A 16,213-nucleotide genomic window follows, 5' to 3' on the forward strand; every position below is an offset into this window, starting at 1 on the left:
TGTTGGCCCATGAGGCAGATGATGGTGGTATGACAGTAGTTGAACCTTCTCCCAATATTCCATTGCATGTTGTTTCTGTGAGCAGAGGGGCAGTCTGATAAATAGTGTCTAACATGGAAGTGCACATGAAGCAAAGGTGTGGAACTGAATTCCTCCTTACGGAAAAAAATGGCACCCTCTGACATTCATCGGTGCTTGCTGAACTTTGATGGTGACCAAGAAGTGGGTGTGAGCACTTTGAGAGTGGGTGGTGAGTTCCAGCAATGGCAACAGCAGAAATGGGTCACCTCTACTGGTGCAGAAGTTTACAAGCGCAGCATGCAGGCTCTTGTCCATGGCTGGTGAAAATGCATAGCTAATGGTGGTGACTATGTTGAAAAATAGTGTTTTCTGTCTGAGAATTTGGTCCATCAAATGCTATCACTGTGCTCTTTGTTTTAATTCCTATGGAAATAAATAGGAGGCATTACTTTAGAAGTAACCTCTATGTCATCAGGTAAAAATATTACAAGATTAATTGTGGAAGTTGGTAACACAAATATTTTGGCTGAGCGCAATGAATATCCTGGCCAGTCTACTGAACAAAGGAGATCTCTGTCATCTTGAGTCCGTATGTGAGGCATGAGGCTTAGTAGCACTTCTGTGAGAGGAATTGAAGCAGTTAGCAACTTCAGCACTTGTATTTCTCTTCCCCTTCTGGGATCATGGTAATAACAGGCAAATCTTGATCCTTTCAGCGCCATGGTTTTGCCTGTCTCTGTCACACTGTGGCAAAACGATGTGGGCTCATTTCTTTCAGTCGTAGCTTCAGCTGTCAGAGATGATGGGTCAGTTACAGGGGACTTAAAGGTAGCATCAGAACAGAAGAAACTGACAGCAGTAGTTGTGCATGCATTAGCTTCTCTCCCATCCACCACCAATGGGCTTCAATAACAAGAATGAGTTGTGATGCGCGTACTCGAGGACAGTGGTTTGAAGAGGAGAACAGGGTCAAGGAGGACTTGAAGGCCTTTCGTTTGAGGACACTGAGCTTCAGAGAAATGACCTACAGCAGAGCATTTGTCTATTTGCAAAATAATTGTCTTTTTAATTCCAGTGCAATTAAGTGGTGGGGAAATATTTTCTTCTCCTTCTACTGATATCTAAGCATCTAATCCATCCCTCTGTTCTTCTGTCTTGAATGGACAAAACTGAAGGTTCCTAAATACTGCTAGAGTGGGGATAAATAAAATTATATATGCTCCTCACTGAAACTTTTACTAATAGCCAATGAAGATCATTTTTCGTCTTGAAACGTAGACTGTGCTGCCTTCCGGGGTATGCTAGTTCTTACGCTATTTCCCCCAACCCATTGCTAGTGTGCCATTTAGCAACAAAGCCACATTAAAGAGGAATTTCATGGGGCTATACCAGCCTCTCCTCTCATTCCCATCAAAAAGATTGTGGTGGACTCTGGACACTTTTTTTTCCACTGAATTGACTGTTCTGAAACTGGAAGCTGTCTTTGATTCACTCTATCTTTTTGGTATGTGTAATCTCTTGGCAACACTGCACTTCTGTGTTTGTTTTTGTTATTTTCCTATTCTTTGTATAAAGAAACTGTCTTAGGCACAGCTGGGATTTCAAAGTTGGAAAATAAATCTCTGAGGCCACAGGCTTAGGTGTCGATTCATAAACCATTTAACTTGACTGAATATGCTTTTCTGCAAATTAAAAAACAAAATCTTGTCTTGTGCCAACAAAGGAAGAGGAGTGCTAGAGATTTGGGAATCCTTCTGTCAGGCACAGGTCTTTTGGAACCAGAATATACAGATATTTTAATAAATGTGTTTTTATTTTATCCAAGGGAAAAGCTAGAAGTAGGAGTTTGAATGTGCAGAGTCAGTATTGTTTTAGTGCTGCACTCTGTCACCCCACACAGCACCTTCAGCCATACTCCCATCATATGTTTTCATTTGGCACTGTTCCCAAGAAGAGGAATGAGGGATGTCTGCATACTATTTCACTTAGTCAACCAGTGATTCTTTATTATTGCTTTCAGGGAATGCATTATTTGAAATTTTAAATTAAAAAAAAGTGCCACTGCCTTGAATTTTAAACCATTTTAAGAATTTCTGCTAAAGCACGTGCAGTTCAGGAACAACAAATCCAGAGGTTGGTGACTTCTTAAGTAAAACAGTGACAGTATTATAGGCGGTAGGACTAAAGTCAATCTTTATAAAACTTGAAGCATGCAATGTCAAAATTTATGAGTGGTAGTGCAGCGGCTTTTATATATTCTATGTTTAAATGCATATTTTTCAGCAAATCACAGGTTTTCTGAGGGAATAAATTAGTTTTAAATATTTATATTGTATGACATGAAGAGATTCTTTCAGACAGCGTTGCACTGTCTACAAGTATTCAATTTAAGCGATATAACACCACTGCTTATCAGAGTAGCCGTAAGCTTTGCTAAGACCTTGCAGAAAAAAGACTGACTACAGACTTGCAGATGTTGGCTCAAAAAAATGTTTTTTTCAGAGACCATTTTCTGCTGAATCTTATTTTGGTGGGGAAGAGTCAGGAGGAATGTTTAATGCAGTAGGAAGGAAGGACCAGAGGTTGTTTTTAGCAGTCCCTGAGATTAGTGTATGGTGAGTTAAAAAGATGAACTCCTTTCTCCAGTAGCCAAACACCTTGAAGTCAGATGTCCAGATTAGGATGCAAAAGATGGAAATCCCAAGCATAGTCCCTGGTATTATGGCCTTATCATTTCACATGATACTGACTGATGGCATCAGGACTGATGATAGGAGTTACAGTCCTAGCATAGTATCCCTGTCTCAATACACTTGTGGTACCCGCTCACTCCTGTGATCTTTCTCAAGAACACTGAGCATTTCTTTCCATAGCAATGGCATTTTAGCTATCTCTGTACCTCTGCTTTATACTGGCTTTCTCTTTATAGTTAAGTGGTTCTGTGTATTGATTTAAGATAGGTGTATTTTTTTCCTGGATTACTTTCTCTACTATGTGCAGCTACAAAACAGTGGTGCTGCTCTCTAGGTTGTACTGGCACAACAGTGAGTGTGAGCAGCCTGGGGAGGGAGGAACAAGGTGAGGCTGTGCAAGAAGTTCTGATGTCCTTGGAAATACTCATCAAACTTCTTGTGGAAAAATGATAATTCACAGTCTGCTGTGAAGAAGAGATGAAAAATGAAAGAAATGTTAGAAAAGGCTAACAAGAATGAAGGCTTTATTATGGTACCTTGTGGTGTAAGTATGCCGTTGATAATGTTGGAAGAAAGAACATAATAGTAATAAACAGCACCAATTCATTCTAACATCTCTTCCTGTAAGGGAATGGCCTGGAAGTAGCAGCATGTCTGAATGATGAAACTGATGTGATTTAATCTTGGATAGTCAATTCAGTCTTGAGAATGACATGCTTCACTCTTTATTACTGTTGATTTCTTAGTTTGATTGTACTCTATCATATAATGAATTGTACCACTACACAGATGCTGTTTTTGTGAAAGCGGTTTGTGTACCTTTGCTGTAGCTAGCACCTGTAAAGCTTTAGACAAAGAGATAATCCTATTTATGGTGTAGATGCTTGGTAGCCTCAACAAACATGCATAGTTGTGCTTGCCTCAGAGGAAGCATATGGCTTTGGAAGCTCTTCATGTGTGAGATTTCAGAAATACACATTGCCTTGAGCAGGGCTGGGATGATCAGTTACTTCTCAGAGCAACATCAAAACTACTTAGCCATTAGCAGACGCTTGTACGATGTGACCATGTAGCACCTTCTTACATTCAGTATAAATTTACCTTGAGCATTTCATGCTGCCATTTTCCTGAGAAGCTGAAACTGAATTTGAAAGGAATTCTCTGAAGGTGCTCTAATTCTGTCATTGTTTACGTTAATATATAGTTGCTACCTATAAAAGTCAAATTTTCTTTAAATTCATATTGTCTATTGTGTAGCCATCTCCTCTTCACTGCTTAAATGTGCTTCATTGCAAAATATTCACAACCTTCCTTAAAGGAAATGAAAGAAGAACAGCTTTTAGTGCAGATCCTAAATCTTGTGTATTTTAGACACTTTCATTGTCTGCATATTTTATAAATATCATTGTCATCATATCTGTCCAGTCAGCAGAAGGGCTGTAGAGCTAAGTTGGTGTTTTTAAGAATGCAGTTCTGCACGCACCATCCAGGCCAGACTTTTCATTCTTCTTTTATAAAGATTGTTGGTTGAGGGTCCACAGGTGCATCAGCGCAGATGATGCAGTGGTGCAGATGATTGAGATTGGAAGTGACCTCTCAAGGTCAATTGGTCAAACACATCTCGAACAGGCTGCCCAGGACCATGTCCACATGAATTTTGAAGATCTCCAAGAAAGGAGTCTCCACAGTCTATCTGAACAACTAGTTGTTGAATGAACAACTAGTTGAAGAATATCCTAGTCTATTGCAGAAAATAATCAGAAAAAATGCATGAGAGATACAGTAAGACTTATTTTTTTCTAAATACTCGAGATGCATGGCTTCTGCTGGCAGGTATTTGACCAAGGTATGTTATGAGTAGGTAGCTCACAAGAGTTTTAGAACAGTCTGGTATCTTTGGAGCAGAAATGCTGCTTAAAGTATCTTAAAGATTTAGACGCTAAATTATTTTTCAGCTCCTTTGAGTTCAACTAAACAATTTTTCCATACAAGCTAGCACTATGAAGCATTGTTATACAGGGTGGATCTCTGTTCCCATCAATGAAAGTACTTCAATTGTGATTAATCAACAATTGTTGAAAACCTAACCCTAAACTTACCCTTAAAAACGAGATAAGAACAACCTAGAATTGTTTCTATGCATGTCCTGTAAACATCCAGACTTCTGCCATGTCAGTTATTAAGGCTCCTTTTCTAGTAAATACCAGTATGTCAATTTCAACTGAAATGAATTTTTATTTCTCATATAAATTATCATGTGGCTTTAACTACTTCATTAAGTTAAATGAAATTATACAACAAAACTGCTCGCTAAATACAGAGAACTTTTTAGCTCGAAATGCTTTTACGCTTGTGAATCTAAATAGATGATCTCTTAAAAATCCCACTAAATACTAGGAAACAGGTGGATCCTTAGCATAGTGTAGTGTACTCCTCTGCCTACTCCTGAAACTTCAGGAAGGAAGCATGTCTAACACTGTGCACATGCATGGGCTGTGTTAATGTGTATAGAGCAGCTGTGCCTCCCTGCTGATTTCTGTCTGACCTGTGCTTAGCCAGGACTCATCTGTGATTGTTGTGAAGGTAAATAAGCTCAAACTCTTTCATAACATCAAGTGCATTGCCTCACCCTCTTGTATGTACATTCCTTGCAAAAGCATGTGGCAGTTTCAGAAGAAGTTTTGTTTGACATTCACATTCTTGCATGTTTCCCAACTGGTGATTCTTTTCAGGTTAAATTTGCAAAAATTGAGGTGTGGATGCTGAAAATTATCCAAAATTATGCTTATTTATTATAAAAAAAAATATATATATATCTGTAGAAAACAGTCCCGCTGTCCAGCTCAGACTTGATCATACAAAATACATAGCACATGCTGGGAGACAGAGTGCCACCACCTTCATTAAAGCAGTCTGTTGTGATGTTAGCCAGAACTATGCTGCAGCCTGTTTGGCAACTGCAGCTATGGTTCCTGGAAGGAGGGCATAGTAATTGTACTGCTGTCAAATTAGTTTGAAATATTTTGAGGCAAATGCAAATTGAATCTAAATGAACCTCTCCATCTCAGTGAAATTACTGAGATTTAAGTGGAAAACTGTTAGTTTTGATGCTGACCTAATGACAAAAGAGAGAGGAATTCCTCTCACCTTTACTTTTGCTGTTGCTGTTAGTTCTTCCCTGCCAGCAAACAGCACCCAAATGGCAAGTTTAACAGTTGTGTTTTGTATTTCTCCCACTGCATTCTAGACTGCAGTGGTCAGAAACGTACTTAACCACATTGAAGGAAGTTTAGTCTCTTGATGGCTACCCTTGTCATTGATGTATTTCACTCAGCTTTATGCTGCCAGGAATTATATCCAGAGTATTCATAATGTGTTATCTCCAGTCCTCATTAGGTTTTATTACTCCACTTGGGTTCATTTAAAAAGCCTGAAGTCGGGAACGTGACATCATTCCACCCAATTAAGGTGCAATAATTATATGGTCAGCATGTTTAGAAGGTGCTTGTGGCACATCTTTAAAATTGCATTTTGAAATTTCTTATGAGGGAGGGATTTTATTTAAGCCTTAGTAGCCTTTCGCAGTCTTATATTTAAGCTGCTTGAAAGTCTGGCAAGCTTATTGTTTGTGATGTCACTGTTACTAGAGTTCTTTATTAATGTAAGCATTTTTTAAATTTCCATTTTTCTAAAATTCAATCAGAAATACAAAAAGATAAGCCTGATAGAGGCCCTTTAACTGGTGTGTCTTTGCAGAATAGCCGTTGCTTCTAGATAGGCATTGCAAAAATGTGATTTGTGGAACTTCCCATAAATACACTAGCTAGTTTGTTATTCACAAACCAACTTCTTGACTGTGCTGGTATAAAATTAAACACTTCATTTTTATTCTGGTGCCTTTTGTGTATTACTTCCTTGAGATTATCAAGTCCTCATCCCAAAATTATCTCTCTTTGTTTAGCATTTCTTGTTATCTGTTATTACTTAAATGTGCTGGACTACAAATTACAGGTGCGGTGTCCCCTGGAATATGGCGCATGTCTCTGCCCATCTGTGGTTAGTACTGAAGTAGCTGAACTAGTACAGAGAGCTGTGGTCCATCTTTCATCTTTCATGTTCACATTGAAAGAAGAAGCTGATGGTTTGTTTAGAATAGGCTTTAGGGGCCATAATTGCGGTCTTCAGGGTCATGCCAGACAAAAGGAAGAAAAAAGATAAAAGCTGTTTACTCTAAATAAATGATGGCACAAAAAGTAAGTGCCTGATCTGACCACAGAAAAACTCTCTGCTGAAAATCTGTGAAAGGATTTCTAAGAGTCTGAGTGTTAGAGTCTGGATCTGCCTTCAAACAGAAGTTCTAAGGGCAGATCACATTTGGTTTGAGATAAATAATGTGGTGGGGATGCTCATAGAATTTGGAGTTGAATTCAGTGATTTTGAATTTTGATGTGTGTCATAAAATGCTTGGACTGGGTTGCTTTGTTTTGTTTTGTTTTTGGAGGGAGTGTTGGACTTTTCAAAATAATTTGCTATATTGATGATATAGGTCAATATATATGTGTTAATAAGAGCAGAAGGTGAGGAATTAAAGAAGCAGTGAAAGATCTGAAATTTTCTGATAAAATGTCTTGTTTCTCAGAGGAAGCCTGCCTGCCTTCTACCTTATCATGTCCCCACATTGTGTTGGTTATTTTTATTGTGATACAAATAGTGTCACAATAGTCTGATGATCCCTGCTAACCCACTGGAGTTTGCTTCCTTTTGTCTGTGCTGTGGGTTAAGTCTTGATTCTTGAAACTACATAGCAGTAGTTTTCTTCTCCCTCTTCAAGCAAGAGCATAAGCTTCTTTTGTCAGTTCTGTAAAGCACAAATTTTATGGCTCCTAAATGATGGAGTAGCTGAAATAATGGTTCTAATTCATGTACCTCTAGGTGATGATCATATCTGTCATCAGTACCCTTTACTTTGATAGCAAGACTATTTTAGAAAGAATGAATCTAAATGAGAGATTAAGATTTCTCACTCAGCAAACAAGATACTAGTTTCTCTTGGATTCTGTTCTTACATAAATTGTTTCCTATTTCTGCAGCTTCCGATTGCTGAAAAAATTAAGACCATTGCTCAGAAAGTATATGGAGCAAAGGATATAGAGTTATCTCCTGCTGCACAGTCACAAATTGATCGTTATACCCGGCAGGTAAGAGCATCAATGAAATATGCCATCAAGTGCCTGCTGGATGAGACTCAGGAGACCTTGGGTTGTAAAATGTTCTGTGATTGGAGTGTTGATCAGCTTTATTAAAAAGCATGAGCTTACCCATGATACTTAACTATGGAGGCATGTGTGAGTTGGTTTAGACTGGATTAAATGGAACAGAACTGAATAGTTTCAACCTTGAAAGCTATCTTCCTATAGCATCCATACATATCTGTGTAAGATATGAGTGATGGTTGGAATTCATCTGGGATTGTTGATGAAATCCTATGCTCTCTTTGCACAGTGGTAATTTAGAGTTATTTCTCTGAATGCAACAACTGCATACTTGCAAAAGTAGTTGCTAGAGAATCTGCACAATTCTAGCATATTAGTGTTCATTTGTACCTGCAAAAAAGGGTGCACAGCTATGCATTTTAGTAGCAGCACTCCCAACACTTGGGGAATTGTTTGCTTTCCTTTTGTTCATGTTATTTTCAAGGGATTATAAACATTAGAAGGTGAAATAGATCACTGTTCCTAAAACATAGGAGTGTTCTATTTTGAAACAGTGTAGAGAGGTGAATGTATTTCTGTAAACAGAATGACTTCTGGAAGTAAACATGGCTGGAGTCTTTCTGTTAGAAAATAGAAACTATGGATGATGTGTCATGGAAAAATTCCTTAGTATGCTTCAGCGGCTTGGCCGGACAAGCAGAGTATAGCCATCCTCTAATGCAAATCTCCTGAGAATTAACTTGATTTTCTAGATGGAGAAGAAGCTTGCTTAGTCTACTTGGAGCAGAATAACCCATTTCTTTCTCTTTTCCCACTGAGATTCTCTAATCCACTTTTAGTCTAAATGTTAGTAGTGTCAGGAAATACTTTCACAGTGTCATTAAAGAATTGCTGTCAGCTGCAGAGTGTAGTACCGCCTCTCCTGGCGTTGTGAATTGCATCCTTGTTTGTCAAGGCGTAAAGAGAAGAGTGGAATGTGCCTTGCTCAAGGTTAATCAATAATCTTGGAGAAAAACAGTGTTAGGGAAGCTCCCTGATGTTTTCTCCCATTTTTTGGCTAATTATTGCATTTTCATAAGTAAAGCGGCTGCCATCACCTCACACACTTTGTGCTTTTTGAAAGCAAAGTAAAGTATCACAAGCTATTTATTTTTACCCTTGAGAAGACTCCCTTAGAGGCTCTGGGGCTATGAATTCCCATCTCATCTAGGTATTTAATTAGGACAGTAGATTCCAGAGAGAAGTGCTTGACCACTCTTTCAGAAAATAGCACACTCTAGCTATTCTATTGGCAACATTTTGCACCTAATTCTAGAGTGAGAGTTCACATGAGAAGCTGGGTATAACTACAGGCAACTCTCTTTGGAGGTATGGGCCTGAATTGAAAGAGAATAACATAAAATACAGTATTTTGTCAATTTCTGAAATATTAGCTTTTAAGGAGCTGAGGTTAGTTGTTGATACATAGATTTTAGGTTTTATAGAAATGTTGATGACAAAGTGAAAATGTATTCTGTGTTACTGTAATCTTTTATTTTCATTCCATTTTTGGCTAGGGATTTGGAAAACTTCCCATATGCATGGCAAAAACTCACCTATCCCTCTCCCATCAACCAGAGAGGAAGGGTGTTCCCACTGGTTTCATTTTACCGATTAGCGATGTGAGAGCCAGTATTGGAGCTGGGTTCATCTACCCCCTGGTAGGAACGGTGAGTATAGAGCATTCAACTTGATCACTCCTCTTCTTTTGATCTAGCTTGATATGGAAGTACTACTTTGTCACTAAAAAAATGTGTAGAACCAGGTGAGTTTTCATTTTTTAAATAATAATTTTATTCCTTGATGTTGTGTAACTCTATGTTGATAGGAAAAGAGAATTAGGAAAGTATAGTATATAAAAGCTCTGGCTACAGGATGTGAGAGAATTGCTGTTTCTTATGTTTTTGAGTCTAAGCAAGAAGATACTTAAGCATCCTCATCTTGAAAAAAATACAATTGCATGACTTTTTCCTTTTGTTATTCAAATTGCTGCTTGTAAATAACTGTAGTTACGTGATCTTGGGGCATTCTGTGATTCTGTGTTGGAAAGGATGCATAAGGATCATTGAGTCAACCCATGGCTCCACATAGGAGCACCCAAAATCAAACCCTATGTCTGAGAGCAATGGCCAAACGCTCCTTGAACTCTGGCATTTGGGACCGTGCCTACTGCCCTGGTAGCCTGTTCCATGCCCACCGTCCAATGGTGAAGTCCCTTTCCCTAAATCCAACCTGACCCTCCCCTAGCACAGCTACATGCTGTTCCCTCAGGCCTTATCTCTGTCACCAGAGAGCAGAGCTCAGCACTGCTCTTCTGCTCCCCTCTGTGAGGAGTTGTAGCTGTCTCCTCAGCTCCTCTGCTCTGGGCCGAACAAACTAGGGAACATCAGCTACTCCTTGTATGTCTGTGGATAAACTACAACAGCCCTCTAGACCCTTTGTAGGCTTTGTGCCTCTCCTTTGGATGCTAATAGTTTTATGTTCTTCTTACGTTTTGGCACCCAAACCCACACCCAGTGCTTGAGATGAAGCAACACAGGGCAGAGAAGGACAGTCACTCCTCTTAGCCAGTAGCAGTGCTGGGCGTGATGTATACCAAGGTATAGTTGATCCTTTTGGCTGCCAGAGCACTCTACTGGCATGTGTTCAACCAGAACCCCTGAATTTCTTTTCATGGGGCTGCTCTGCAGTCCCTCATCCCTCAGTCTGTATACAGATTCAGGATTGCCCCAACCCTGGTGCAGAATCCAGCGCTTGCTATTTTTAAATGTCATGTGGTTGGTGATTGCTGGCCCTCTAATTTTATCAGGGCATATCTGCAAGCCTTTTTACCCTCAAAGCAGTCAACAACTCCTCCTAATGCAGCGTCATCCACAAACTTACTTAGTATGCATTCATCTCCTGTGTTCAGATGATTTACATATTTGTATACAATCATCGAAGAGAACTGGCCCTAAAATGGAACCTTTCAGAACTCCACTGCTGACTGGTCACCAACCTGATGTAGCCCCATTTACACTTTGAGCCCAACCTGCCAGCCAGTTGATTACTCATTGTATTATGTATTTGTCTCGTTGAATACTGGATGTCTAGATGAATACTGGACAGTTGAGTACTGTCCAGAAGGATACTTTGAGAGACAGTATTGAAAAGTTAGCTAAAATCCAAAAAATTATCATCTACTGGCTTCCCTTAGTCAACTAGATGGGGAGTTTTTTCATAAGAGGAAGTTAAGATTATATTCTAAATATTAAATCCTTCATCTCTAACATAGTTAGATGAACAGAATCATGTCAGGAAGAAGTGTGACAAAAAGAAAAATTGTGTTCCTGTGGGATGAGCCCAAGACATTATGAACATGTCTGCTTGTTCTGTGAAACTAAGTTACGGTGGGAAGGGGATTGGTTTGTAACTACAGAAATAACAACACCTTCTTTCTCCTTTTTAGGAGAATGAATGAATTCATTCAATGAATTCAGTGGAATACTAAAAAGAGGAAATTGTCATACTTTCTTCCTAATTATTCATAAAAAGTACAGACTCAGATTAAGAAACTCTTACTGTTTTGTTCCCTGACATGGCTTATCAAATAGCTGAGAAATTACTGCTGTGTTAGCTCATGCCTTTTGCTAACCATGCACATCTTCTTTCAAACAATAGTTGAACTGCATCTGACATCTCATAGCAGGAATTATTACTTATATGTAGCTGATTCATGTGATGGTGCTAGAGAAGGGATGAAAAAGCTATTGCATTTCCGGAAGAGAGTCCTCTCCCAATGTTATCTCATCTTCCCAGAGCATGGCCTGATTTCCTTGCCTAGCAGTACACTTAGCAAAGGCTGAAAGTTTCTAATCTATTGTTTTGAGTTCCCTCTGAAACAATCAAGTGTTTGAAACAAGGAAGGAAGTACTTTCTGACCAGAAGAGTTCCTGGAGTTCAGGAAACTGTGTCACTTTAGCTCACTGGTCATGGGGATGTGCTTTCCTTCTATGTGGCTACATGATGTACATCCACCAGAAGCACTGCATAGCTGTGTGTTTAAATAGGGTAAGACCAAACTCCAATTACTGGTAAGAGAATACAATTTGTCAGAAGTTCTAGTATCTTCTTCATGGCCTGAACTCAGATTTGCACTGGAAATTGTGTGCCATAAAGTTGTGAGGAGCATATGTGAAGAACAGGCAGCAATTGCTTGAAATCCATAAGGGAGCTATTCTGTAGGATGTCAGAGTGAAATGCTCTTGGGCTGAACTCTCTGAATGAGTCACGTTGCCCTCCTCAACATAAACTAGCTGTAGTTCAGCATCATAAATCCACTGGAATTGTCCGTAGGACACCACTGTAGACAAAATAATTTTAAGTGATACCTCTTGTTTTTAATTCATCACCCAGAACCAAAACTATGGTTCTTAAGAAAAACACTGTAGATAGATAGATAAATAGATACAGAATTTCCTACTTGATGAGATTTTAATAATGTGTTCTAGTTAGTTACTTTGACTTCAGTGAAACATAGTATAGCCATATAACTTTTCCCGCATCAGGAATGGAGAAGGTAATATACTTTTAGTGTTTTGTATTTTAGGGGAGTTTATAGAGCAAGATAATGTATAAAGATCTAAATATACACTAATCATTCATTGTTTGGAAAATATTGTTAGTGGTCAAGAATGTGGAACAGAACATTTCTTGAAACTATTAGAGTTGCTACTGAATGTATGAATCTGAATGTGTTCCTAACACTTTTGTGATACAATTTTTTCTCTAGAATTAACTGAAGGGCAGCAGATCCACTAGTTAAATGTCAAACTCCATTCTCAAAGTGTATCGTTTACTGGACAAGCTTCTCTCACTCTAACTTTGCAGAACTTACCAGGGTAAAGCAGGTTGTTAGAATTCTGCTCTAGTTTAACTGGGAAGAGCATTACAAATGGAAGAGAGGAGTACTGCTGAAAGATTAGAAGCTATCTGCAATAACTAGCATTTGTAGTTTAGCCTCGTTGTTAGTACACATAAGTTAAATTTATATATATCTCAGCACTATTAGATAGATACATACATACATACATATATAAAACTAAATAATGTGTTATCTTCATATTCTCTATGTAATATTTGTTTTGAGTAATAATACTTGGCTATGGTTCCCTTCCAGCATAGTTGTCTTTCCAGGAAAAGTGAGCTGAACCTTATCAGAGGAAATCAGCAGTGAAACAAGAGGTGCATGTAATTAACACTGGCAGAGCTTTTCTCTGAGTTCTCTGTGACCCTGACCCAGAGGGCTACAACACCCTCACAGGTGGACTGTTGACATCATTACTTGGCTCAACAGAGTGATGGCAGGAAGACTGCTGGAGTATATGTAGGAAACAAGTGAGGTCATTCACTAGCAATGCTTGGGTGGAGTATTACTAGATTTTAGTAGTATGTGTGTTTCTCCCCACCCCCACCCAAAAAGCCATTGCACTTTGGTGCTTTCTCACATTGAGCTGTATTTCCGTTGTTCTCTTCCATGTGATGTGCTAGAAATTAAACTTGTCTTAGAAGAAAAGCTTCCCTTATGTCCTGCTAAAATATTAACTGAATATTGCAAGGGGGAAGAAACACTTGAAAGTAAATCTGTTTTGAATACTTTGGGAAGGAAGATACTGTTTCCTGCTAAATTAATTTCTTCTTTCATAGTGGTTGATAGCTTAACAGTGCCAGATAGCTATTTGAAAATATACTAGCAGCTCATAGATTTTGCATACTGGTTTTGAGGTAATGGCAACAAGTGTGAGAAAAAATGTAACTTTATAGCTTTTGTTTTCGGTTAAACTCAGGCGTGAAATTGTGCAGTACTCAACTGAAAAATCCTAAGAAAAAGAAAAGCTGATCTGCTCTTCTGTTATATAGCATTTATTATGGTAGGTGTAATTCCTTCTGAAGAGGAGGAAGACAGGCTTTCTGGATTTCACTGGGCACAACATTCTGAATATATGGGCATACGTGGAAATGCTGAATGATGCTACATTCATAGGAAATGTGATAGATTATTCGATTGATGGAACAGGAGGTCAGAACACAATTAAGGTCATTGGCAAGAAGATGAAGTGAAAACAATCAGCTTTAGTTCAGTGTGTCTAAAACCCAGAGGTTTGAGAGATGGGTGCTATAGCACCAACAAATCATCCATGTTCCTTGGCAGATTGAATGATGTGGCTGTATTGAGTTGGCCAGAGAGAGTTGCTGTAGATGAGGCAAAAGTAGGCCCAAGTTCAGCTGAAAGGACAAGGTAAAGTCTGTAGACTACAATAAAAAGGGCTACGTGGCAACCTCTGGGTTCCAGGTGTGTGGACCAAGATGCAGTTAAGAGTCAAGGACGATTGTGTCCCTTTGTGGTGAGAAGATGAAAATAGAAAATTTGGGAGAGGATTAGAATTGTGGGTTTGGCTGGAAAGAGAAAGAAGTTGAATTGAGAGTTGTACCATTGGGTAAATCTGAGAAATTATTTGAAGATACATGCAGGATATGCATGGAGAACTGGGAGAGGGCACTGAAGTCACAATAGTAAGAAAGACTTGAAGATGTTCCAAAATAGTTAGCTGAAACAATGACATGATCTAAGATCTGTCCAGGAAGAAGTCGTAGGAGTAATTGATGAGTGTAAGAGAGAGCAGAACATGCCTTACCTATGACTCAGGATTTATATTTTTTTTTAATGGGAGAAGAAAAGAGTGGCTTGAAAAATATATCATCCTCTCCATGTCTTTTGAAAGGCAAAGCACTTGAATTCCAGGTAATTCAAATCTCTCTTGATTGCTCTTTGTGTTTGGCAGTAAGAACTATTTAACCTACATTATAGTACAGTACAATGTTACTACCTTTTCTGGATGAAAGAGCAGGGTCCCATTGCTGGTCCTACTGGCAAAATTCAATTGCGTCTTGAGTACAGCCTCCTTCACACTAGCCTTAGATTTCTCAAGGGACAGCATTTGTAAAGTTAGGAGAACTGTTTTTGCTTTGTTTTCAGTTGAGTAGAAAAAAGAAGTAGTGAGATGCGTTATTTCAGCAAACTGAGTGGTTGGAGGAGGGCTTGTCCTTTTGGGATGGGATGAAACCATTAAGCAACATATCACAGAATAAAATACATGCATTGTTTGGGAAGCTGCTTAACGTTTAGAGTAGATCAGATTTTTTCAGTATAACCTCATTTACAAAGAATTTCAGTATGGCTATTGTAAAAGTAGTTTTCTGTATTCAGTGTCTGTATACGTTTTCAATCTTACATTATTTTAAGCAATGTCTGAGAATAATTTTACTATGCAAATGTTTAGACTTGGCTGTAGACGCTTGAAAATTAGCTTTTTAATAACAAAAGTGAGCTGTATGTATTCCTTGTATCAGTGACATTTCCTACGTCCTCTTTTCCAGAGGTATTTTTATTAAATACATTCCTGCAATTTTAATATTGTTTTCAGGCTTTTAGACTTAAGTAATAAACATGTGTTTCTGTTAACCTAAACTAGTTCATCTGAACAGGTACCTTAAAACAGACCACTTATTTGCATGCACAAAAATTGACTTTCACATTTCACTGTAGTCAGTAAGTGATACCTTGAATTCAGAAGACCTGACATTGAAATTTTTTTTTTTCCACAGCCTCACATCTCTTATGTTGTAATTTTACCTAGTTTGCTTTGCATGTGAAAGGCTCTGCTGTGCTGTTCAGTGAAAGGCATGGCAGGTCAGAGCTGCTGAACAGGCATTTGTTAAAGTGATGTGTGTAGATCTGAAGCACTGTAGCAGTTGTTTTCAGTTAAGATTAGCTGAATTGACACATCAGCAATATGGATTACTTGATCAAGGGTAGTGCCTGGCTAGCGTGGACAGGTTTAAGTGAAGCTGAAGCAAAGACTACTCATTACGCTCTGAAACAGTTTTCTTCAGTGTGGTTGTTAATATCTTGCCCTCATTGGATTTGTGAAGTAGTATGTAATGAACTCAGTGCAGCTGTCTTATGGCTGTATATAGCATTAGTGTAGGCAAATAAAATTAGAATCACCTGTACCATGCCTGCAGCTGAAGGGGCACTTCTTTTAAAACATACTTTATTCAAGGCCACCAGAGACTGGGAATCATCAAGATCTTTTTGTTTGTTCTAGTAAGACCTAACTATGAGCATGGTTATTTTTTCTGTCTGTTTCATTCCCTTTTCTCTGATTTACAGTCTATGACCCCAAAAGAGGATGAATAAAACTGCAT

The 16,213-nt window shown here is 38.6% G+C and overlaps 1 protein-coding gene across 2 annotated transcripts in view; it reads left to right on the top strand.

Annotated features, from left to right (window-relative positions):
* Positions 1-16,213, top strand: part of MTHFD1L (methylenetetrahydrofolate dehydrogenase (NADP+ dependent) 1 like) — a 142,887-nt gene that overhangs the window by 88,563 nt on the left and 38,111 nt on the right. For both annotated transcript variants that reach the window (XM_085217035.1, XM_085217034.1), the window contains exons 25-26: positions 7,805-7,912; positions 9,484-9,636. In XM_085217035.1, the coding sequence (XP_085073161.1) occupies positions 7,805-7,912; positions 9,484-9,636 (261 nt within the window). The remainder of the gene's footprint in view (positions 1-7,804; positions 7,913-9,483; positions 9,637-16,213) is intronic.

The sequence above is a fragment of the Meleagris gallopavo genome, chromosome 2 (assembly GCF_905368555.1).
Source record: "Meleagris gallopavo chromosome 2, MGAL_WU_HG_1.1, whole genome shotgun sequence".
NCBI classification, from domain to species: Eukaryota; Metazoa; Chordata; class Aves; order Galliformes; family Phasianidae; genus Meleagris; species Meleagris gallopavo.